Below are 19034 nucleotides of genomic sequence, written 5' to 3' on the forward strand. Positions count from 1 at the left end.
CTATGTAAATAGTAAACAGTTGAGGCCCCAGTACCGATCCCTGCGGCACGCCACTAGTCACCATCTGCCAACCAGAAAAGCACCCATTTATTCCAACTCTTTGCTTCCTGTTGGATAGCCAATCCCCAATCCACGCTAACACCCTACCCCCAACTCCGTGTGTCCCAATCTTCCGCAGGCTACATTCTGTGGCTACATTCACAACCTTTTGTAGTTTCTTGTGGTCTTGGGCCGAGCAGGAGCCATACCAAGCTGTGATACAACCAGAAAGAATGTTTTCTATGGCGCATCTGTAAAAGTTGGAGAGAGTTGGATGGGAACCGTAGCCCCAGACTTGTATATAGGTTTAACCTTCCAGAGAATACAAGCCTAGTTTGTGCTGTTATTGAGAAGAATGGAGTTGGGAGGAATGCTGCTATAACGCAAATCCCAATCCTTGTCACCATCAGTATTTCCTCCGTTCTTGGGAAGAAAAGGACGTTTCAGCATCCGGATGAGTGGTGTGGATATTTTTATTTATGCTGAGGATGCGGCTGAACCGTTACCCAGTCCTAATCCTCTGAGGGCACTACAGCCAGTTATATAATGTGGGGCTGGAGCCACACTGAGGCCAGACCAATGTAGTGGGGTAGGTTTCCCCTCTGGGGAGGCACTGCTGCCTCACAGCGCCAGGGACCCGGGTTCGATTCCCGAGTTTGCACGATCTCCCTGGGTCTGCATGGGTTTCCTCCGGGTGCTCCGGTTTCCTCCCACAGTCCGAAAGACGTGCTGGTAAGGTACATTGACCCGAACAGGTGCCGGAGTGTGGCGACTAGGGGAATTTCAAGTAACTTCAGTGCAGTGTTAATGTAAGCCTTACTTGTGACTAACAAATGAACTTTAAATTGAAGGTCATTAGTGGACCTTTTGGATTTTCATGACAAACTGGCAGCCTCCATGATCATTTTCTACACTGATCACACATGAGTAGATTTTTGAATTCCATCCCTGATAGGAATGCGAAGCCTCGTTCTGAGTAAATACCACCACCAATGGTCCCAAAACCCCATTTGTCAATGTACCTGAGTGCGCCACAGGATTCTGACAAAGGAACTCTTTACCTTGTCCTCTTGCGCCCATCAGCTAAAATTCTGCTTTAAGAACCATGCCTTTTGTCAAATGATGGCCCTCTGTATTTCCAGTTCCTCCATCACCTGAGTTGGTCAAACGAGTCCGCGATCTCTACCACAAGAGGGTCCCAGATGTCCGCTTCTTGATCCCCGTGCTGAACGGCCTTGAGAAGGTACTGTACCACGGCATTGAAGTGATAATACTTGCTTCCCGATGTTGTCGCGTTGAGGGAAGGAGGGGTGGTACACTTGAGGGGGGGGGGGGGTACAGTTGGGGTGGAGGGGCGACATACTTGCCTGTGGTGGGATGAGTGGTTGAGGGGAGCTGGGGTGCAGTGCGTGGGTTGGGGGCTGAGGGGCAGTTTCCATCCCTGGGGAGTTGTGAGGAGGGATAATTTCCAGACTTGAAAAAGTGTGAGGGGATTGGGTTGGGGGACGATTCCTGTTCTTGACTGGGCATACGCAGTGCTGGCTGAAATTCCAGCCCCTGGCTGTTGAGGGGGCCGCTTAGCTCCTTTGGCTGGTATGCCGTGCAGAATAGCGTCGACAGCAGAGCTGACTGGGGGAGACAGAGGCGGAGAATCTCACTCCATGAGTCTGATTCTGTCCTCGCATGCACCTTTCAAACAGCAGACACCGGGTGCTGATCAGGGGAAGGAACCCTTGTTGATAGGGCCCAACTCCTTAACCTGAGGGCATGGTGAAACTGTAGCGTGGTCTGCTATTGCTACTCTGACTGGAATTTAGTGATTTGATAAAATGGGAACCCTCTTGGTTTATGTGGTGAAGCACCACACTGGGTGATGTATATAGCCACTAAACCATTAAGCAGAAGTTAACTCCACCCGCAACCTTTCAACAGAACAGTGGGAGGTCCCTCTTTTTATAAAACTGATAGAGAACTGGGCTGGAGTGTACGCTTTCTGAGGAATGTGCAGGTACAGAGAGATCTTGGGTTTCATATCCACACGTCTCTGAAGTTGCCACTCAAGTGGATAGAGCTGTGAAGAAGGCCCGTAGTGTGTTAGCATTTATTAACAGGGGATTTGAGTTTAAGAGCCGTGGGGTTATGCTGCAACTGTACAGGACCTTGGTGAGACCACATTTGGAATATTGTGTGCAGTTCTGGTCACCTCACTATAAGAAGGATGTGGAAGCATTGGAGAGAGTGCAGAGGAGACTTACCAGATTAATTGCATTCCTAACCATGTCTAGGAATCAGAAACTAAGGTTTTCTTTGGGTGAAACAGAATGCCGGCAGCAGATCAATTAGAGTTATTCAGCTGGGGCAGCTCACAATCCAGTCAGGATTTAGCTTGTCAATACCTGGTTTGGAGGGTAGGTCTTATGAGGAAAGGTTGAGGGAGCTAGGGCTTTTCTCTTTAGAGCGGAGGAGGATGAGAGGCAACTTAATAGAGGTTTATAAGATGATAAGGGGGATAGATAGAGTGGACGTTCAGAGACTATTTCCTCGGGTGAATGTAGCTGTTACTTGGGGGCATAACTATAAGGTTCATGGTGGGAGATATAGGAGGGATGTCCGAGGTAGGTTCTTTACTCAGAGAGTGGTTGGGGTGTGGAATGGACTGCCTGCTGTGATAGTGGAGTCGGACACTTTAGGAACTTTCAAGCGGTTATTGGATAGGCACATGGAGCACACCAGAACGATAGGGAGTGGGATAGCTTGATCTTGGTTTCGGACAAAGCTCGGCACAACATTGAGGGCCGAAGGGCATGTACTGTGCTGTACTGTTCTATGTTCTTTCTGCCAGTGTGTGATTCTGTTTTAATGTTTAAACTTCAGGATAATTAGCATCTTGACTCTATTCCGCAGAAAGAGGTAATCCAGGCACTGCCCAAATTGATTAAACTCAATCCCATCGTGGTGAAGGAGGTCTTTAACCGGCTGCTGGGGACCACGCACGGTGGGTCATTGTGCCATTTACAATGGAAATGATGATGTGTTGGGGGCATGTGGATTCTGTGTAACAGTGGAAATCATACAGGCGAGGATCTGTGTCAGTGTGGGATTTACTGGGGAACAGTCTGGAATATTAAGCTTTACTGTCCCCAGAAGTTCCTACAGATTGTTAACAAGTCTGTTCTTAAAGTTACCTTATATGTTCAGCGAGGAACAATTTTAAATTGGTCACCTACACACTTGAAAAAATAATGGGGGTGGGAATATATTGCTCCCGAGTATCTATGTGGGATATTACGTGAGAGTGGGGTGGGCATTTGGTCAGTAAATCACTGCAATGTAAGGCGGTGGTCTAGTGGTATTATCGCTAGACTATTAATCCAGAAACTCAGCTAATGTTCTGGGGACCCAGGTTCAAATTCCGCCACGGCAGATGGTAGAATTTGAATTCAATAAAAAAAATCTGGAATTAAGAATCTACTGATGACCATGAAACCACTGTCAGAAAAACCTATCTGGTTCACTAATGTCCTTCAGGGAAGGAAATCTGCCATCCTTACCCGGTCTGACCTACATGTGACTCCAGAGGTTGACTCTCGACTGCCCTCGGGAAACGAGGGATGGGCAATAAGTGTTGGCCGAGCCAGCGACACCCATGTCCCACGAATGAATTTTAAAAAATTGAAGGGTTTGCAGGCGGGGGAAAGAGGATGGACCTACCAGGCTGAGACGGTGGGATGTTACTGATTGAGGTGGGGGAGTGATTCAGTATTTCAAAAACTGGGCATACTTGCAATGGGACATTTCCTTTCTCTCCGCAGGTGAGGGTGTGTCGGCGGCTATTTCACCTCTGACCCCAGGTGACCTGTTGATAGCCCTGCACAACATTGATTCGACCAAATGCGATATGAAGTCAATAATTAAAGGTAACTGATATCTACAATAACCAACCTGCTTCCACACTCCGCAATCCCCACCGCTCACACACCACGCAGCCCCCAGGAAGGAATCCGGGAAATCTGTACTGTTGATCCAAAGTCCGTTGGGTTGGATATGGCCATGGGGGGGGGAGGGGGGAAGAGGGGTTGGGGGGGTGGCAGTCAGGTTGGCTTGGGTAAATCCCGAGAAGGAGGAAGGACCCCCACCGTTAAGGCCCAGAGCAGAACCTCCAAGGCATATCATGCAGTTAGTGGAGACCTCCACTTTTGCTTTGATTTTGGCATTAGGGTGAGCATAAGGTGTTCCACACCAGGTGTGATTCAAGTGACCCACTAGGAAGCTTTTATCAAAATAAACTTTATTTAAGAACACAGTTAGAAGATAACAAAAAAAATTAGCATAACTTTTATCAATTAAAATGCTTAGACATGTGTGATGACTTCAGTCAGGCAAATGAGATTGGCCTGCTAGAGTATGAGCTCCCTGATTGAGTCCTTGCCCGCTGGGCACCGCAGGGACTGGGGTGTATTATTGACCCCTTTAATCACATTTTAATTTGGTGTTTTAAGTTCCTTTTCCGCTTTGTCTTTTGTTTCGGGCGGTTCCCCTCCTTTTCGGGAGCTGCCCCTTTTGAGTTGTCCCCAAGTAAATTTGATTTTGTTTACTTGGTTGGACATTAAAAGATGTCCCAGATTGAGTCCTAATTGATGGCCCAATCAGGGAGCTTTATGTTCCCTATTTAAAGCAGGTGTGTCAGTCTCTCTGCCTGCTGAGCAGGGAGCACTCTATTGTATAGTATGTCTTGTAAATAAAGGAACTTTTGGTGACGGGGCCTTCGCCTCCGCCTCCGTGGATTTATTACAACATGGCAAAATATAATCCTTAATAGCTAGCTTTCTCTGATGTTCCAATTTAAAATAATGTCCCATAGATATATACCCTTTTTCAGAATTAGTTAGCGCAAAGGCAAGTATGCCCACGTGATGCTGGATCTTCAACCTTTTAGCACTTCTGGGCAGAGATCCAGACAGAAGGATATAGCCTCAAAACAGCAAAACTTCAGAGAACTCTCTGGCAGCTTCCAGTCTCCAGACTGCAGAAGCAGAAAGGGATACCTCTGTCTCTCTCCCTGCAGCTCCAAGCAACAACTCAGAGAAAGATCCACTCTCAAACAGCAGAATCTCAAAAAAAAAACTTATCTCCTGGCAGATTCCAGTCTCCAACTTCAGAGAGGGGCAAAGAGAGACACCGCTCTCTCCCAATTCTATAGCAGCGTCTAACCTTGAATATTGTGTAAACCTAGCTGTACCCAGCCATATGACCGTACTGTCAATCATCCCCAATCAAGTCCCAGTCTGCAAAATTCCAGGGAAAAAACCAAGAACAGCATTAGTTCAGATTAAGCAATTATGCTGTTGCAGTAACAATACAGGATGCCGGTTGTAGGCAGAATGGCTCCGATAAAAATGGAAGAGTCTGCTAACTGCACAGAAATATGACGAATATACATTTCTTAAAAGCAGCGTGTTGTCATAACAGGGAAGGGGGAAAATGAGCTTGGGAAGGAGATGGGCAGGTCTTGAATTCCGCACAAGGACTTGCAACCTGATATCTTCAGCATCGGTTGAAAATGAGAAGGATTGTCCTTGGGAGTACTGGGTTGCTGGCCAGGTGACCAAACAGTCGAACAAATTATGTCTGTGTAGCTTAAGCAAATGACCGCCTCTTTGCGGGTGGGGGAAGGGGCTGGCTTGTGAGATGTGTCGGGGGGGGGGGATACAGGGTACACTGAGGGTCATGGAATGGGGAGGAATGCATTTGGCCCATCATGAGCTAATGAGATCTTCTCTTTTCATGGGGCTTAAATTTATGTAATGGTTTGTCGTGTCTTTCTTGAGTATTACGAAGCTTTTCAATGAGTTAACATTACATAGATAAAATGTATGCCCTCAGCAGCATGCTGAAGTTCTTGAACTCTCTCCACGAATCTTTATGGATCTGTCTTCCTTTAAGGTACTCCCTAAAATCTTTAATCAGGCATTTATGGTAATATCTCGGTTTGGTCTCAAATTCTGTGAAGCACTTTGGGATCCTTTACAATGTCAAAAGGCTGGCACAGTGGTTAGCACTGCTGCCTCACCTGGGTGCAGGGACCTGGGTTCGATCCTTGGCTTGGGTGACTGTGCAGACTCCGCACATTCTCCCCATGTCTGTGTGGGTTTCCTCCAGGTGTTCTGGTTTCTTCTCTCAGTCCGAAGGATGTGTAAGTTAGCTGGATTGGCCACTTAGTGTCCCAAGACGCACTGGTTAGGTGCATTGACCGTGCTAAATTCTCCCTCCATGTACCTGAATGTTTCTTCGGAAGCAGCTCTCCAGATGCAGACAGTAAAAATATAACAAAACTTACTCCAACTTATAAATCAAAGAAGGGGTTTAATAAAGAAACTTCATTACTCCAAACTTGGGGCCTCGCCCTGGGCCACTCCAAGCTCCCCACAATTCCCAACAGGTTCTTCATAGAACAGAAACTTAGAATCCCTACAATGCAGAAGGAGGCCATTCGGCCCATTGAGTCTGCATGGACCACAATCCCACCCAGGCCATATTTCCGTAATCCGACATATTTACCCTACTAATCCCCCTGACACTAAGGGGCCAATCAACCTAACCCACACATCTTTGGAGTGTGGGAGGAAATCAGAGCATCCCGGAGGAAACCCACGGGGAGAATGTGCAGACTCTGCACAGACAGTGACCCAAGCCGGGAATGGAACCCAGGTCCCTGGCGCTGTGAGGCAGCAGTGCTGACCACAGTGAGTCAGCTGGCCGTCACGTCAGTCCGTAATTGGTTGCATGGCTTACTGGGTCAGCTGACCCTTACAGCTTGTTACCATTGGTCACGTTGCAAAGTTGTCACCGGTTACATTCTAACACTGATCCGGCACCGGAGTGCGGCGACTCGGGGATTTTCATAGTAGCTTCATTGCAGTGTTAATGTAAGCCGATTTCTGACACTGATAAATAAGCTTAAACTAAAAACTAAACTTAGAAGGTGCGAAATGAATGCGTCTTGTTGAAATGTTAGTTCCTTGAGTTTGATCTGACTGGTTCTGACTTTTGTTTTAGCGACAAACCTGTGCTTCGCAGAGAGGAATGTGTACACGTCGGAGGTCCTGGCTGTTGTGATGCAACAGCTGATGGAACAGAGTCCGCTGCCCATGTTGCTGATGCGGACCGTGATTCAGTCGCTTACTATGTACCCACGGCTGGGTGGTTTTGTCATGAACATCCTGTCCCGACTCATAATGAAACAGGTAACGAGGAGGAGAGGAGGGCGTGTAGCAGGGATGCTGAATATTTTTGTTTCTAAATGCAGCGGGTATGGCGAGCAGTGATTTGGAGCTGGGGTCTGGACTTGCAACAGGTCACGCAGCGAGCAGTCATTTTAAATAGAGTCGCGACAGACCACAACAAAGCAGGGTCTATTTAGAGAGAGCCCTTTTTGAACTACGGCAAAGAACTTGTGGCTCAAACTACAAAGTTTATTTATCAGTCACAAGTAAGGCTTACATTCACACTGCAGTGAAGTTACTGTGGAAATCCCCTCGTCGCCACAGTCCGGCGCCTGTTCGGGTACACTGAGGAAGAATTTATCTTGACCAATTCACCTAACTTGCACATCTTTGGACTGTGGGAGGAAACCGGAGCACCCGGAGGAAACCCACGCAGACACGGGGCGAACATGAAAACTCCACACAGACTCTGACACAAGCCGGGAATCGAACCCGGGTCTCTGGCGCTGTGAGGCAGCAGTGCTAACCACCGTGCTACCATGCCGCCCCAATACCAATTTACAGCAAAGTATCCAGATAAAACATCACTTCCAGAAAATTGCAGTGTGTGGAGGATAGTTATATCAGAGTATGTTGTGTGCGCAAAATCAGTTCCAGAGACAGCAGTGCGGTCCTGGATTGAGATTGACGTAAGAATTAACCATCTCTTATGAATTGAGATGTCACCATATGGAACCTTATTTAGCCAAGTCTCAGGGCATGAGAATCACTGGCAAGTCCAGTATTTCATTGTCCTTTCAAAGATGCTAGTGGGTGTTCTTGGTATAGTATTGTATCCCTATAGTGCAGAAGAGGCCATTTGGCCTATTGGGCCTGCACTGATTCTCTTGCCCACATGCAACTCCCCACCCTATCCCTTGGCTTATCCCCCTAACCTACACATCTTGGGAAACTAAGGGGCAATTTACTATAGCCAATTGATCTAACCCGCACATCTGGAGCACCTGGAGCAAATCCACGCAGATATGGGGAGAACGTGCAGACCCCACACAGTCACCCAAGGCCGGAATTGAACCCCGATTTCTGGCGCTGAGGCAGCAGTGCTAACCACTGCACCGCCCCTGAACCTTTGCTGTCAGTGTAGTGAAGTAACTCCCACACAGTGTTAGCTAGGGAGTTCCAGGAGTCTGACCCAGCAGCAGTGAAGAAGCATCTGTACGTTTCCAAGTTAGGATGGTGGAATGACACCGAGGTAGGAATTGTCAGCGAGTCCCAGCTTGGGGACTGTATGAACATAAGAACTAGGAGCAGGAGTAGGCCACCTGACCCCTCGAGCCTGCTCTGCCATTCAATAAGATCATGGCTGATCTTTTCGGGGACTGCGCTCCAGTGCATAAGGCAGTGGGTAGTAGTCTCTCTCTATCATCTCTGGGTCCTGGTTTTAGTTAATGTGCCCTGGGAATGCTTGATAGCTCAGGTAGAGATGGTCTTACTTGCATCTACCTGTGCTGTACTTCTGGCAATGGGGAAGTACATGGGAGATGTGCTTTGTATCCAACCAATGCGGCCTTGGAGCATTGATGGGGTGGGTTTGTGGGACCTGATAACTTTTCTGGCTCGTTGATGAGCTGGCTGTTATAACAGTACAATTTACCGAACTCCAATTATAGTTTCTGATGCGATCTCTTCATGGACTGCTCTGTTTTGATTTGATTTATTATTGTCACATGTATTAGTATACGGTGACAAGGATTGTTTCTTGCGCGCTATACAGACAAAGCATACCGTTCATAGAGAAGGAAAGGAGAGAGTGCAGAATGTAGTGCTACAGTCATAGCTAGGGTGTAGAGAAAGATCAACTTAATGCGAGGTAGGTCCATTCAAAAGTCTGACGGCAGCAGGGAAGAAGCTGTTCTTGAGTCGGTTGGTACGTGATCCCAGACTTTTGTATCTTTTTCCCGAAGGAAGAAGGTGGAAGAGAGAATGTCCGGGGTGCGTGGGGTTCTTAATTATGCCGGCTGCTTTGCCGAGGCAGCGGGAAGTGTCAATGGATGGGAGGCTGGGTTGCGTGATGGATTGGCTACATTCACGACCTTTTGTAGTTTCTTGCGGTCTTGGGCAGAGCAGGAGCCATACCAAACTGTGATACAACCAGAAAGAACGCTCTCTATGGTGCATCTGTAAAAATTGGTGAGAGTCGTAGCTGACATGTCCAATTTCCTCTGTAATGTGGTTCCTCTTGATTGTGCTGCTGCAGGTTTGGAAATATCCCAAGGTTTGGGAAGGTTTCATTAAGTGCTGCCAGCGAACGAAACCGCAGTCGTTCCAGGTTCTGCTGCAACTCCCACCCACTCAACTCGCCAATGTTTTCGAGAAGTGTCCGGAGCTCCGTGAACCACTCTTGACGCACGTGCGATCTTTCACGCCCCACCAGGTACGTAGTTGCTGCAGGTGGAATGTGTATCCTCCCCCCCCCCCTCCTTTATTGAAGTTCCTCGCCTGTCCTTTAACCATTCGGTTTCTCCTGTCCGTGCAACAGTGACATCTTGGAATGTCACCCTCCGTGCCCATTGGAAGGCTATAGCGTCATTGCAACACAAAAGGAAGCCATTTAGCCCGCCAGCGTCTGTGTCGGCTCTCTGTACAGAATTCAGCCAGTCCCATTTGCCCCACTCCATTCCCAGTGCCCTGCAGACTTCTTCCCCCTCAAGTGACCATCCAATTTATTTTTGATATCATTGATCCTTTCTGCTCCATCACCCTCGTAGACATCAGGTTCCATGTCATTACAACTTGCTGCATTTTTAAAAAAAGTTTCTCATGCCCATACGTAAATCTGTCACCCCCAAGTCCTTTGAGGTAAAATTAAAGTACAGTGGAGCCCCAATTTTACGCGCCCCGATTTAGCGCGAAATCGGATATTACGTGATCGCGCGACGGACCCTTTTTTTAACTATTTCCGGTTTAGTGAATTAGTGTGACCTCGATAACATTCACGATCACATTTTATGGACCCCAACCATCGCGTCAAAACGGAGCTCCACTGTAATTATATTTCTTAGTCACAAGTAAGGCTTACATTAACACTGCAATGAAGTTACTGTGAAATTCCCCTATCGCCACACTCTGGCGCCTGTTCGGGTCAATGCACCTAACCAGCTTGGTTAGGTTTCAGATTGTGGGAGGAAACCGGAGCAACCGGAGGAAACCCATGCAGACACGGGGAGAACGTGCAGACTCCACACAGACAGTGACCCAAGCCGGGAATCGAACCTGGGTTCCTGGCGCTGTGAGGCAGCAGTGCTAACCACTGTGCCACCGTGCCGCCCAGTCCTTATCCCATCAACTAACAGAATAACGTTTATATCTACAACTGCCATAATCTTGTAACATCTCGATCAGATCTCCTCTCAACTTCCTTTGCTCCAAGGAGAACAACTCCAGCTTTTCCAACCTAACCTTACAGCTAAAAATTCCCCCATCTCTGGAACCATTCCGGTTAATCGCCTCTGCACCCTCAAAGATGTTTGCACCCTTGGGCCCTTGGCAATGCTAACTGGGGACCAGTGCCTATTCTCCATTGCAGTATGAATTAGGTCATAGAAGTTGCAGCAGTTAGCCGATCACACTCGCATTGCTGTTTACTTTTCACCTGGAGCTAATAGCCCAAATCCGGCTTCCCTGCCCTTTCCTATTCCTTAGAATTTGAATAGGAAGAAAATATAATTCCCTTTTTTTAAATGGTGGAATTCAGCTCTTGTGCCAATGCATTTCAATTTCGGACAATCCTCTGGGAAAACAGGGTGTTTTTCGATCCGTAATCTTCAGAATGTGCTGCCATGTGACTGGTCTGCCAAACATGCTCTCCTCTCAAAGTATGAATATCTTAAAACTCTTATGCCCCCCACAACCAAGACTTGTCTCTTCCAAGTGTGATAGAAAACACTATTTTTCATCCAGTATCTTTTCTGTAATGTGATATCTTGATCAATATGCAATAACCGAACCACGATACCCTTGTACACCTTCAGTATTGCTTCCTTGTTTTCATATTTAGTGCTCTCCCAAAGTCACATTTACTACGGATTTGACTTGATTTATTATTGTCACATATATTAGCGTACAGTGAAAAGTATTGCTTCTTGCGCTCTATATAGACAGAGCGTATCGTTCATAGAGAAGGAAAGGAGAGAGTGCAGAATGTAGTGTTACAGTCAGAGCTAGGGTGTGGAGAAAGATCAACTTAATGCAAGGTAGGTCTATTCAAAAGCCTGACAGCAGCAGGGAAGAAGCTGTTCTTGAGTCGGTTGGCACGTGACCTCAGACTTTTGTATCTTTTTCCCAACGGAAGAAGGTGGAAGAGAGAATGTCCGGGGTGCGTGGGGACCTTAATTATGTTGGCTGCTTTTCCGAAGCAGAGGGAAGTGTCAATGGATGGGAGGCTGGTTTTACTCCTTGCTTTAAAGATCGATGTATCTGCTTCCCTACCTCTCTCTTTACCGTGCAGGGAATAGTTCCTCTTCCTGTTTTCCTAAAATGTGCTATTGCGATTTCAGTGTTCAGCACATGAATAATTTGAGATGTGACTTACGGGAGGTTTAGTGTGCTTGGAAGTGAGATGGTGATTGTGGACTTGGGTTCCCAAAGCACACTACTACTGCAGTTTACATCATGTTATGTTTGGCTTCTTACAACACCAGGTTAAAGTCCAACAGGTTTATTCGGTGGCACGAGCTTTCGGAGCACTGCTCCTTCATCAGGTGAGTGGAGGATTGGGTTCACAAACAGGGCATATATAGACAGACTCAATTGCAAGGTTGAAGGAGCAGCGCTCCGAAAGCTCGTTCTATCAAATAAACCTGTTGGACTTTAACCTGGTGTTGTGGGACTTCTTACTGTGCCCACCCCAGTCCAACACCGGCATCTCCACATCATGTTTGGATTCAGTTGTGGATTGACTGATTGGTATAGTTATCAGCACGGGCTTGGAGGGCCGAAGGGCCTGTTTCTGTGCTGTCTGCATTAACAAGCTTGGTTATAGATACAAATTCAGCAAACATGATCGGGAGGGAGGGAGGGGAGTGCGTCTAATTATTCAATGACATTGACGGAGGCAGAACCATGGCCCAGTGATATCACTGCTGCTAGTTTGAATTAATCAGCTGGTGGGGACAAGCCCCAGGTTTCGCTCGTTGGTCGTGGTTATTGGTTACCCAGGCTGCTGCTGTCGAAGAAGCCACCTTTCACTCCTCTTATGCTTCCTGTATTCCAGCAAAACCACATTCCGAAGTCGATAATGATGGTGCTGGAGGCCAACTCGAAGCCAGACGCAGAGACTATGGAGTCTAAGCCAATGAATGAGGTAGGTGCTGGACAAATTCTTCCTGAGGAATAGCTGTTATATTATCCAGGCCTGAATTCCCAAAAATAATTAAATGAGACCGGATGAATAATCTTGACTTTGCCAAGTCCCATGAATACTAATGCGCTGTTCAATCAGGATTTATCACGTTTTTGATTTGATTTATTATTGTCACATGTATTAACATACAGTGAAAAGTATTGTTTCTTACGCGCTATACAGACAAAGCATACCATTCATAGAGAAGGAAACAAGAGAGTGCAGAATGTGGTGTTACAGTCATAGCTAGGGTTTCCAAAGTTTCCGCACTTCCAAAGTTTCAACCAAGATGGCTGAGAGTCAGTATTAGTTGAAATTAAAAAGTTTTTAGTCACAAGTAGGCTCACATTAACAATGCAATGAAGTTACTGTGAAAATCCCCTAGTCGCCACACTCCGGCGCTTGTTTGGGTACACTGAGGGAGAATTTAGCATGGCTAATTTACCGAACCTGCACATCTTTGGGTTGTGGGAGGAAACCAGAGTACCCAGAGAAAACCCACGCAGACACGGGGAGAACATGCAGACTCCACACAGACAGTGACCCAAGCTGGGAATCGAACCCTGGTCCCTGGCTCTGTGAGGCAGCAGTGCTAACCACTGTGTCAGTAGTTAGAAATTGAATATCTCTGCGTGGGTGCATTGAAAGGGTGATTGTGGAGATGGACTGAGTAGAAAGTTGTGTGTTCGAAGTACACTGTTATCATCATCATGAGATCTCGTCCATGGATAGGGCAAGGAGGTAGGTCCCGAATCCATCCTCGCCGGAATGGGGATCGAATCCCATGCTGTTGGCACCAATCAGATCCACACAGCCGTCCAGGGATGGCACAGTGGTTAGCACTGCTGCCTCACAGCTCCAGGGACCCAGGTTCGATTCCCGGCTTCCACATTGTCTGTGTGGAGTCTGCACGTTCTCCCCGTGTCTGTGTGGGTTTCCTCCGGGTGCTCCGGTTTCCTCCCACAGTCCGAAAGATGTGCAGGTTAGGGTGCATTGGCCGGGCTAAATTCTCCCTCAGTGTACCCGAACAGGAGTGTGGCAACTAGGGGATTTTCACAGTAACTTCATTGCAGTGTTAATGTAAGCCTATTTGTGACACTAATAAATAAACTTTAAAACTTTGAAATCTGAGTCAACCACCGTTTCCGCCCCCACCCCTGCAATGAGTCCACAATTTGTTTTGGCAACCATACATGTTGTAGTCCAGCACGATGGATAATGGTGGCAGATTTTCTTTCTGTCACACGGCTGACCAGGAAGCTGTCCTGCTTGCCATTGTCGTGTATTAAACTCACCTGATGAAGGAGCAGTGCTCCGAAAGCTCGTGATTCCAAATAAACCTGTTGGACTTTAGCCTGGTGTTGTGAGACTTCTTACTGTGCTCAACCCAGCCCAACGCCGGCATCTCCACATCATGTATTTGAAGGAATTATAGGTTGATGCTCTGTCTCTGGTCGCGTTACGGACGCACCTGCCTTGGCCATCAAGTCCGGGGGTGTGACTCGAACCCGGCGCTTCTGGCAGAGATGCTACCCACTGCGCCACAAGCCCACCTACTCAAAGATCCATGCACATGGAGGCCAGGTCATTGAGTGTCTTTAAGACAGAGATAGAGAGGTTCTTGATCAATAAGGCGATCAGGGATTATGGGGAAAAGACAGGAGAATGGGGTTGAGAAACGTATCAGCCATGATTGAATGGCGGAGCAGACTCGATGGGCCGAGTGGCCTAATTCTGCTCCTATGTCTTACGGTCTTGCATGGAAAGAACTGAGTTTGAGACTCAAGCGCTTCCCTCCGTTTGTCCTGTGTTCAGTCACTACTGATGTTTGCAGGGTCAGCTGTTTCTGCTGTACTTTTTAATTCCACCTAATTCTAAATAGTTATTTAATGATTCTGGCAACACATTTCACGCTCGGCATAGCATACAAGGGGCAGTAACGTTTCTTACTCTGTGTGAGATTGAGAGTTTTCATCCATAACGTGCGAGGGCCTGTGATATTTCATGCTCTGGCTATGAGGGGCAGTTAGATTTCACAGTGTGAGAGAAGCCAGAACATTCCACTCTGGGTGTTGGAAAAGAACTTTTGGTTGTGACCATATTATTTTCTCAAGACGGCCAAATATGATTCCTAGCGAGTGAATTATAGAACAAAGAACAGTACAGCACAGGAAACAGGCCCTTCGTCCCTCCAAGCCTGTGCCGCTCATTGGTCCAACTAGACCATTCGTTTGTATGAAGTGCAGTCGCAGTCTTAGACAAATGTGTCTATCTGTAATGTCTCCTTTGAAGGACAGTGCCTCTGGCTATGCAGCACTCCCTCAGTACCACACTGCTCTAGTCTCGAGTGGATCTTGAACCCAAAACCATCTGATGCAGTGTGCTACACATTGAGCCAGGAGAAGATATATATAGTTTTTTTATTCATTCATGGGACATGGGTGTCGCTGGCTGGGTCAGCATTTATTGCCCATCCCTAGTTGCCTGAGGGCAGTTGAGAGTCAACCACATTGCTACGGCTCTGGAGTCACATGGAGGCCAGACCGGATAAGGATGGCAGATTTCCTTCCCTAAAGGACATTAGTGAACCAGATGGGTTTTTCCGACAATGGTTTCATGGTCATCAGTAGATTCTTAATTCCAGGTTTTTTTTAAATAAAATAGTGAAATTTTCCGCATTCTGGTTAACACCCAATTGATCCATTACTGTCCTGATCTTGGGCTGTTATCTTGTCTGTTACAGGATGAAGTGCAGCATCTGACCATTGCTCATACACAGAAGGATCTGATTACCATGCGGCTGGCACAAGAGAAAGCCTTGAAGAGAAAACTGGAGGAGGAGCAGAAACTCAAACAGCAACAACAGCTGGCCCAGTTGCACCCACTCCAGACTGTCCCGACCCCACCTCTCCAGCCTGTCTCGGCTCCCCCTCTCCAGACTGTTCCAGCTCCACTTCTCCAGACTGTCCCAGCTCCACTTCTCCAGACTGTCCCGACCCCACCTCTCCAGACTGTCCCAGCTCCACTCCTCCAGACTGTCCCGACCCCACCTCTCCAGACTGTCCCAGCCCCTCCACTCCAGACTGTCCCAGCTCCACTTCTCCAGACTGTCCCGACCCCCCCACTCCAGACTGTCCCGGCTCCATCTCTCCAGACTGTCCCGGCCCCTCCTCTGCAGACTGTCCCGGCTCCTGCGCTCCAGACCGTCCTGCCCCCACCTCTCCAGACTGTCCCAGCACCCCCACTCCAGACGGTCCCAACCCCCTCACTTCAGACTGTTCCGGCCCTCTCCCTCCAGACTGTGCCAGCCCCTCCCAGCCTGACTATCCCAGGACTCCCCAGTCAGGCTGCCTCCAAGTCTCCCACCCAGGCAGTTACGCCCCCTCAAGGGAAGGTGCCTCCAAGTCTCCCACTCGGGCCGTTTCGACCCCGCTCAGCCAGGCAGTCCCAAGTCAACTGACCACAACCTCTGCAGCAACCCCGAAGGATGAGCCAATGGAAGTCAGCAGCAGTGTTCCAGATCCGGCTGTTGGCAGAGAGACCGAGAACCCAACAATCATCATCAATGTGAAAGATGAGGAGGAGGGACCGATGGCTTTGGATGAGGCTCAAGGGATGGTCGTCATGGATACTGTATGTGAAGGGTAGACTGTAGTTCCTATGCAGTGTGATAGGCAGGCAGCGTGGGGCTTGATTCCAGGGTTATGAAGGAGCAGCACAGTCTATGTTAGCTCACCTGCAGGAAATACTGCTTGTCTTGTGTTGTCTCAGCTCAATCTAGCTGGCACAGTGGTTAGCACCGCTGTCTCACAGTGCCAGGGACCCGGGTTCGATTCCAGCCTCGGGTGACTGCGAAGTTTGCACATTCTCCCCTGTGTCTGCGTGGGTTTCCTCCGGGTGCTCCGGTTTCCTCCCACAGTCCAAAGATGTGCAGGTTAGATGGATTGACCATGCTAAATTGCCCCTTCGTATTCCAAGATGTGCAAGTTAGGGGATTAGTGGGGTAAATATGTGGGGTTACGGGGATAGGGTCTGGGTGGGATGCTCCGTTGGAGAGTCAGTGCAGACTCGATGGGCCGAATGGCCTGCTTCATGGCACTGTAAGGTTTCTAGGATTTTATGTTCTAACTTTCTAGCTGCTCATACAGGAACTGGGATGTCGGCTGGGTTCCCAGGCGCCGCTGGAGATAGGGTGGGCTGTACTCGCTGGAGATGGGGTGGGCTGTGCTCGCCGGAGATGGGGTGGGCTGTACTCGCCGGAGATGGGGTGGGCTGTGCTCGCCGGAGATGGGGTGGGCTGTGCTCGCTGGAGATAGGGTGGGCTGTACTCGCTGGAGATGGGGTGGGCTGTGCTCGCTGGAGATGGAGTAGGCTGTGCTCGCCGGAGATGGGGTGGGCTGTGCTCGCTGGAGATAGGGTGGGCTGTACTCGCTGGAGATGGGGTGGGCTGTGCTCGCCGGAGATGGGGTGGGCTGTGCTCGCTGGAGATGGAGTAGGCTGTGCTCGCCGGAGATGGAGTAGACTGTGCTTGCTGGAGATAGCAGCTGGGAACAAGCCCACCCTGGCTTGGCGATGGGTGAGGGAAGGGCATTGCCTGGGATCTGCTCGGGGTGGGGGGCGACGTGGCACTGAGTTTCGATCGGGGAGCTTGGAGGTGACCTTCACAGCTCGGTGACGCTGCTCTTTGTTTCCGAAACAGGATTCGGCCATAGGGGAACGCAGCAGTCAGCAGCCAGTCCTCCACGAAGTCGGACACCTGGTGGCTCGAGACCACGGGGACATCACCGAGCAGGTGATCCTGGTCCGTGACGAACCCGTGTCGGCCGACAAGCTGGTGCCCGGCAGCGATCAGGTGCCCAACCTGCCGGAGGAGCCGATGGAGCAAGGCACGGAGGGCAAGGGGTCGGAGGAGAAGGTTGGCGAGGGCGTGGAGGAGGAGCAGGCAGCTGGAGACGAGCAGCCCATCATCAAACGCAAATCTGCTCTGAGGAAAAGCAGCTAAAGGACCCGAGCAGTAATTTCCGCCATTAGTGTTTACGTAGTTGTCTCATCTCGCCTCCCAGCAAACAAATACTGACTGAAAGGGCGCACACTTTGGGTCAAAGTGGAACATGTGGTCTCAGTGGAACCTTCCTTCACCGTCTCTGCGTGGGTTTCCTCCCGGTGTTCCGGTTTCCTCCCACAGTCCAAAGATGTGCAGGTTAGATGGATTGGCCATGCTAAATTACCCCTTAGTGTCAGGGGATTAGCTAGAATAAATGCATGGGGTTATGGGGATAGGGCCTAGTTGGGATTGTGGTCAGTGCAGACTCGATGGGCCAAATGGCCTCCTTGTGCACTGTAGGATTCTGATTCTATCCCCTGTCTTTAATCCATGGATTCGATTTGGGTTTTGATTTTTAAAAACCGAGCAAGGTCCACAACTGTGTCTGTTTTAGTTTTTGGTTGACGGAGGATCATCTTCCAGTCCTGTTCCCCGATGCGATTGTTCATATCCGCTGGGCAGGCTTCCTCAACAGTGCGGCACCCGCTTGCCTCCGTTCTGATTTAAGGGTTCGGGATGTCCGGAATGGGGACTTGAACCCACAGCCTTTTGACTGCTGCCACCCAGCTGACTCTCGACATCCTTCGAGGCGGAATGTGAGCACAGACCTTATTTGAAATGTCAGCCATTCCCAGGGGACCCCAATCGACTCAATGCTGGTGATCCCATTGAACCAGCTCTCCGCAGGTGTACACCCCGGCGTGGGATGCAGGGTCACATCTCGGGAATCGGGATTGATTCTGGATTAAGCACACACTCCAACCGTTTCCAACTTCCTCCTGTTGTGCTTCGCCTGGTCACTTGGTGCCACGCCCGGTGTGCACCCAGTTTTACCTTGTGCATTTGTAACCCATTTAGTCAAAACCTGTCAATGGTCCGACCCTTAAACATTTGAGGAGGGTCGAGGTTCCTTTTAAACTTGAGTGAAAACTGAGTCTTTTTTTTTTATTTAAAAATATAAGCAATTGGGGTGACATGGCTGTTTGAGTCTCTGTTAAATGTGTGCACGCGGAGTGAGAGTCCGTGTGCCGTCAACCATTAGATTTGAAGCTGTAAGAATGTGGAATGAATAAAAGATTGTGGTGTGTTAGAACTTTCAAATTGTACTTGGAGTCTGAATTTAAACATTTACGGTGTGGGCCTGTATGTGACAATGGTGATGCTGCATTCCTCATCAGATAGGGTTAATCACCCTCGCCCTCTGTTTTCCTCCTCTGTTATGCTCCCCTCCCTCTTCTCCCCAACCCCCCCACCCCCCTCCCTCTGCCCCCCCACCCCCGCTCCCTCCGCCCCCCCACCCCCTCCCTCTGCCCCCCCTCCCTCTGCC

The 19034-nt window shown here is 48.9% G+C and overlaps 1 protein-coding gene across 1 annotated transcript in view; it reads left to right on the top strand.

Annotated features, from left to right (window-relative positions):
- The window catches only part of sympk (symplekin), a 67253-nt gene extending 48451 nt beyond the window's left edge, over nt 1–18802 (top strand). The window contains 9 exon segments of the mRNA XM_078241730.1: nt 1182–1282; nt 2944–3034; nt 3852–3956; nt 7096–7283; nt 9520–9696; nt 12535–12624; nt 15407–16046; nt 16049–16296; nt 17363–18802. Of these exon segments, the coding sequence (XP_078097856.1) occupies nt 1182–1282; nt 2944–3034; nt 3852–3956; nt 7096–7283; nt 9520–9696; nt 12535–12624; nt 15407–16046; nt 16049–16296; nt 17363–17665 (1943 nt within the window). The 3' untranslated portion in view covers nt 17666–18802.
- The last annotated feature ends 232 nt before the right edge of the window (nt 18803–19034 follow it).

The sequence above is a fragment of the Mustelus asterias genome, chromosome 24 (assembly GCF_964213995.1).
Source record: "Mustelus asterias chromosome 24, sMusAst1.hap1.1, whole genome shotgun sequence".
Classification (NCBI taxonomy): Eukaryota; Metazoa; Chordata; class Chondrichthyes; order Carcharhiniformes; family Triakidae; genus Mustelus; species Mustelus asterias.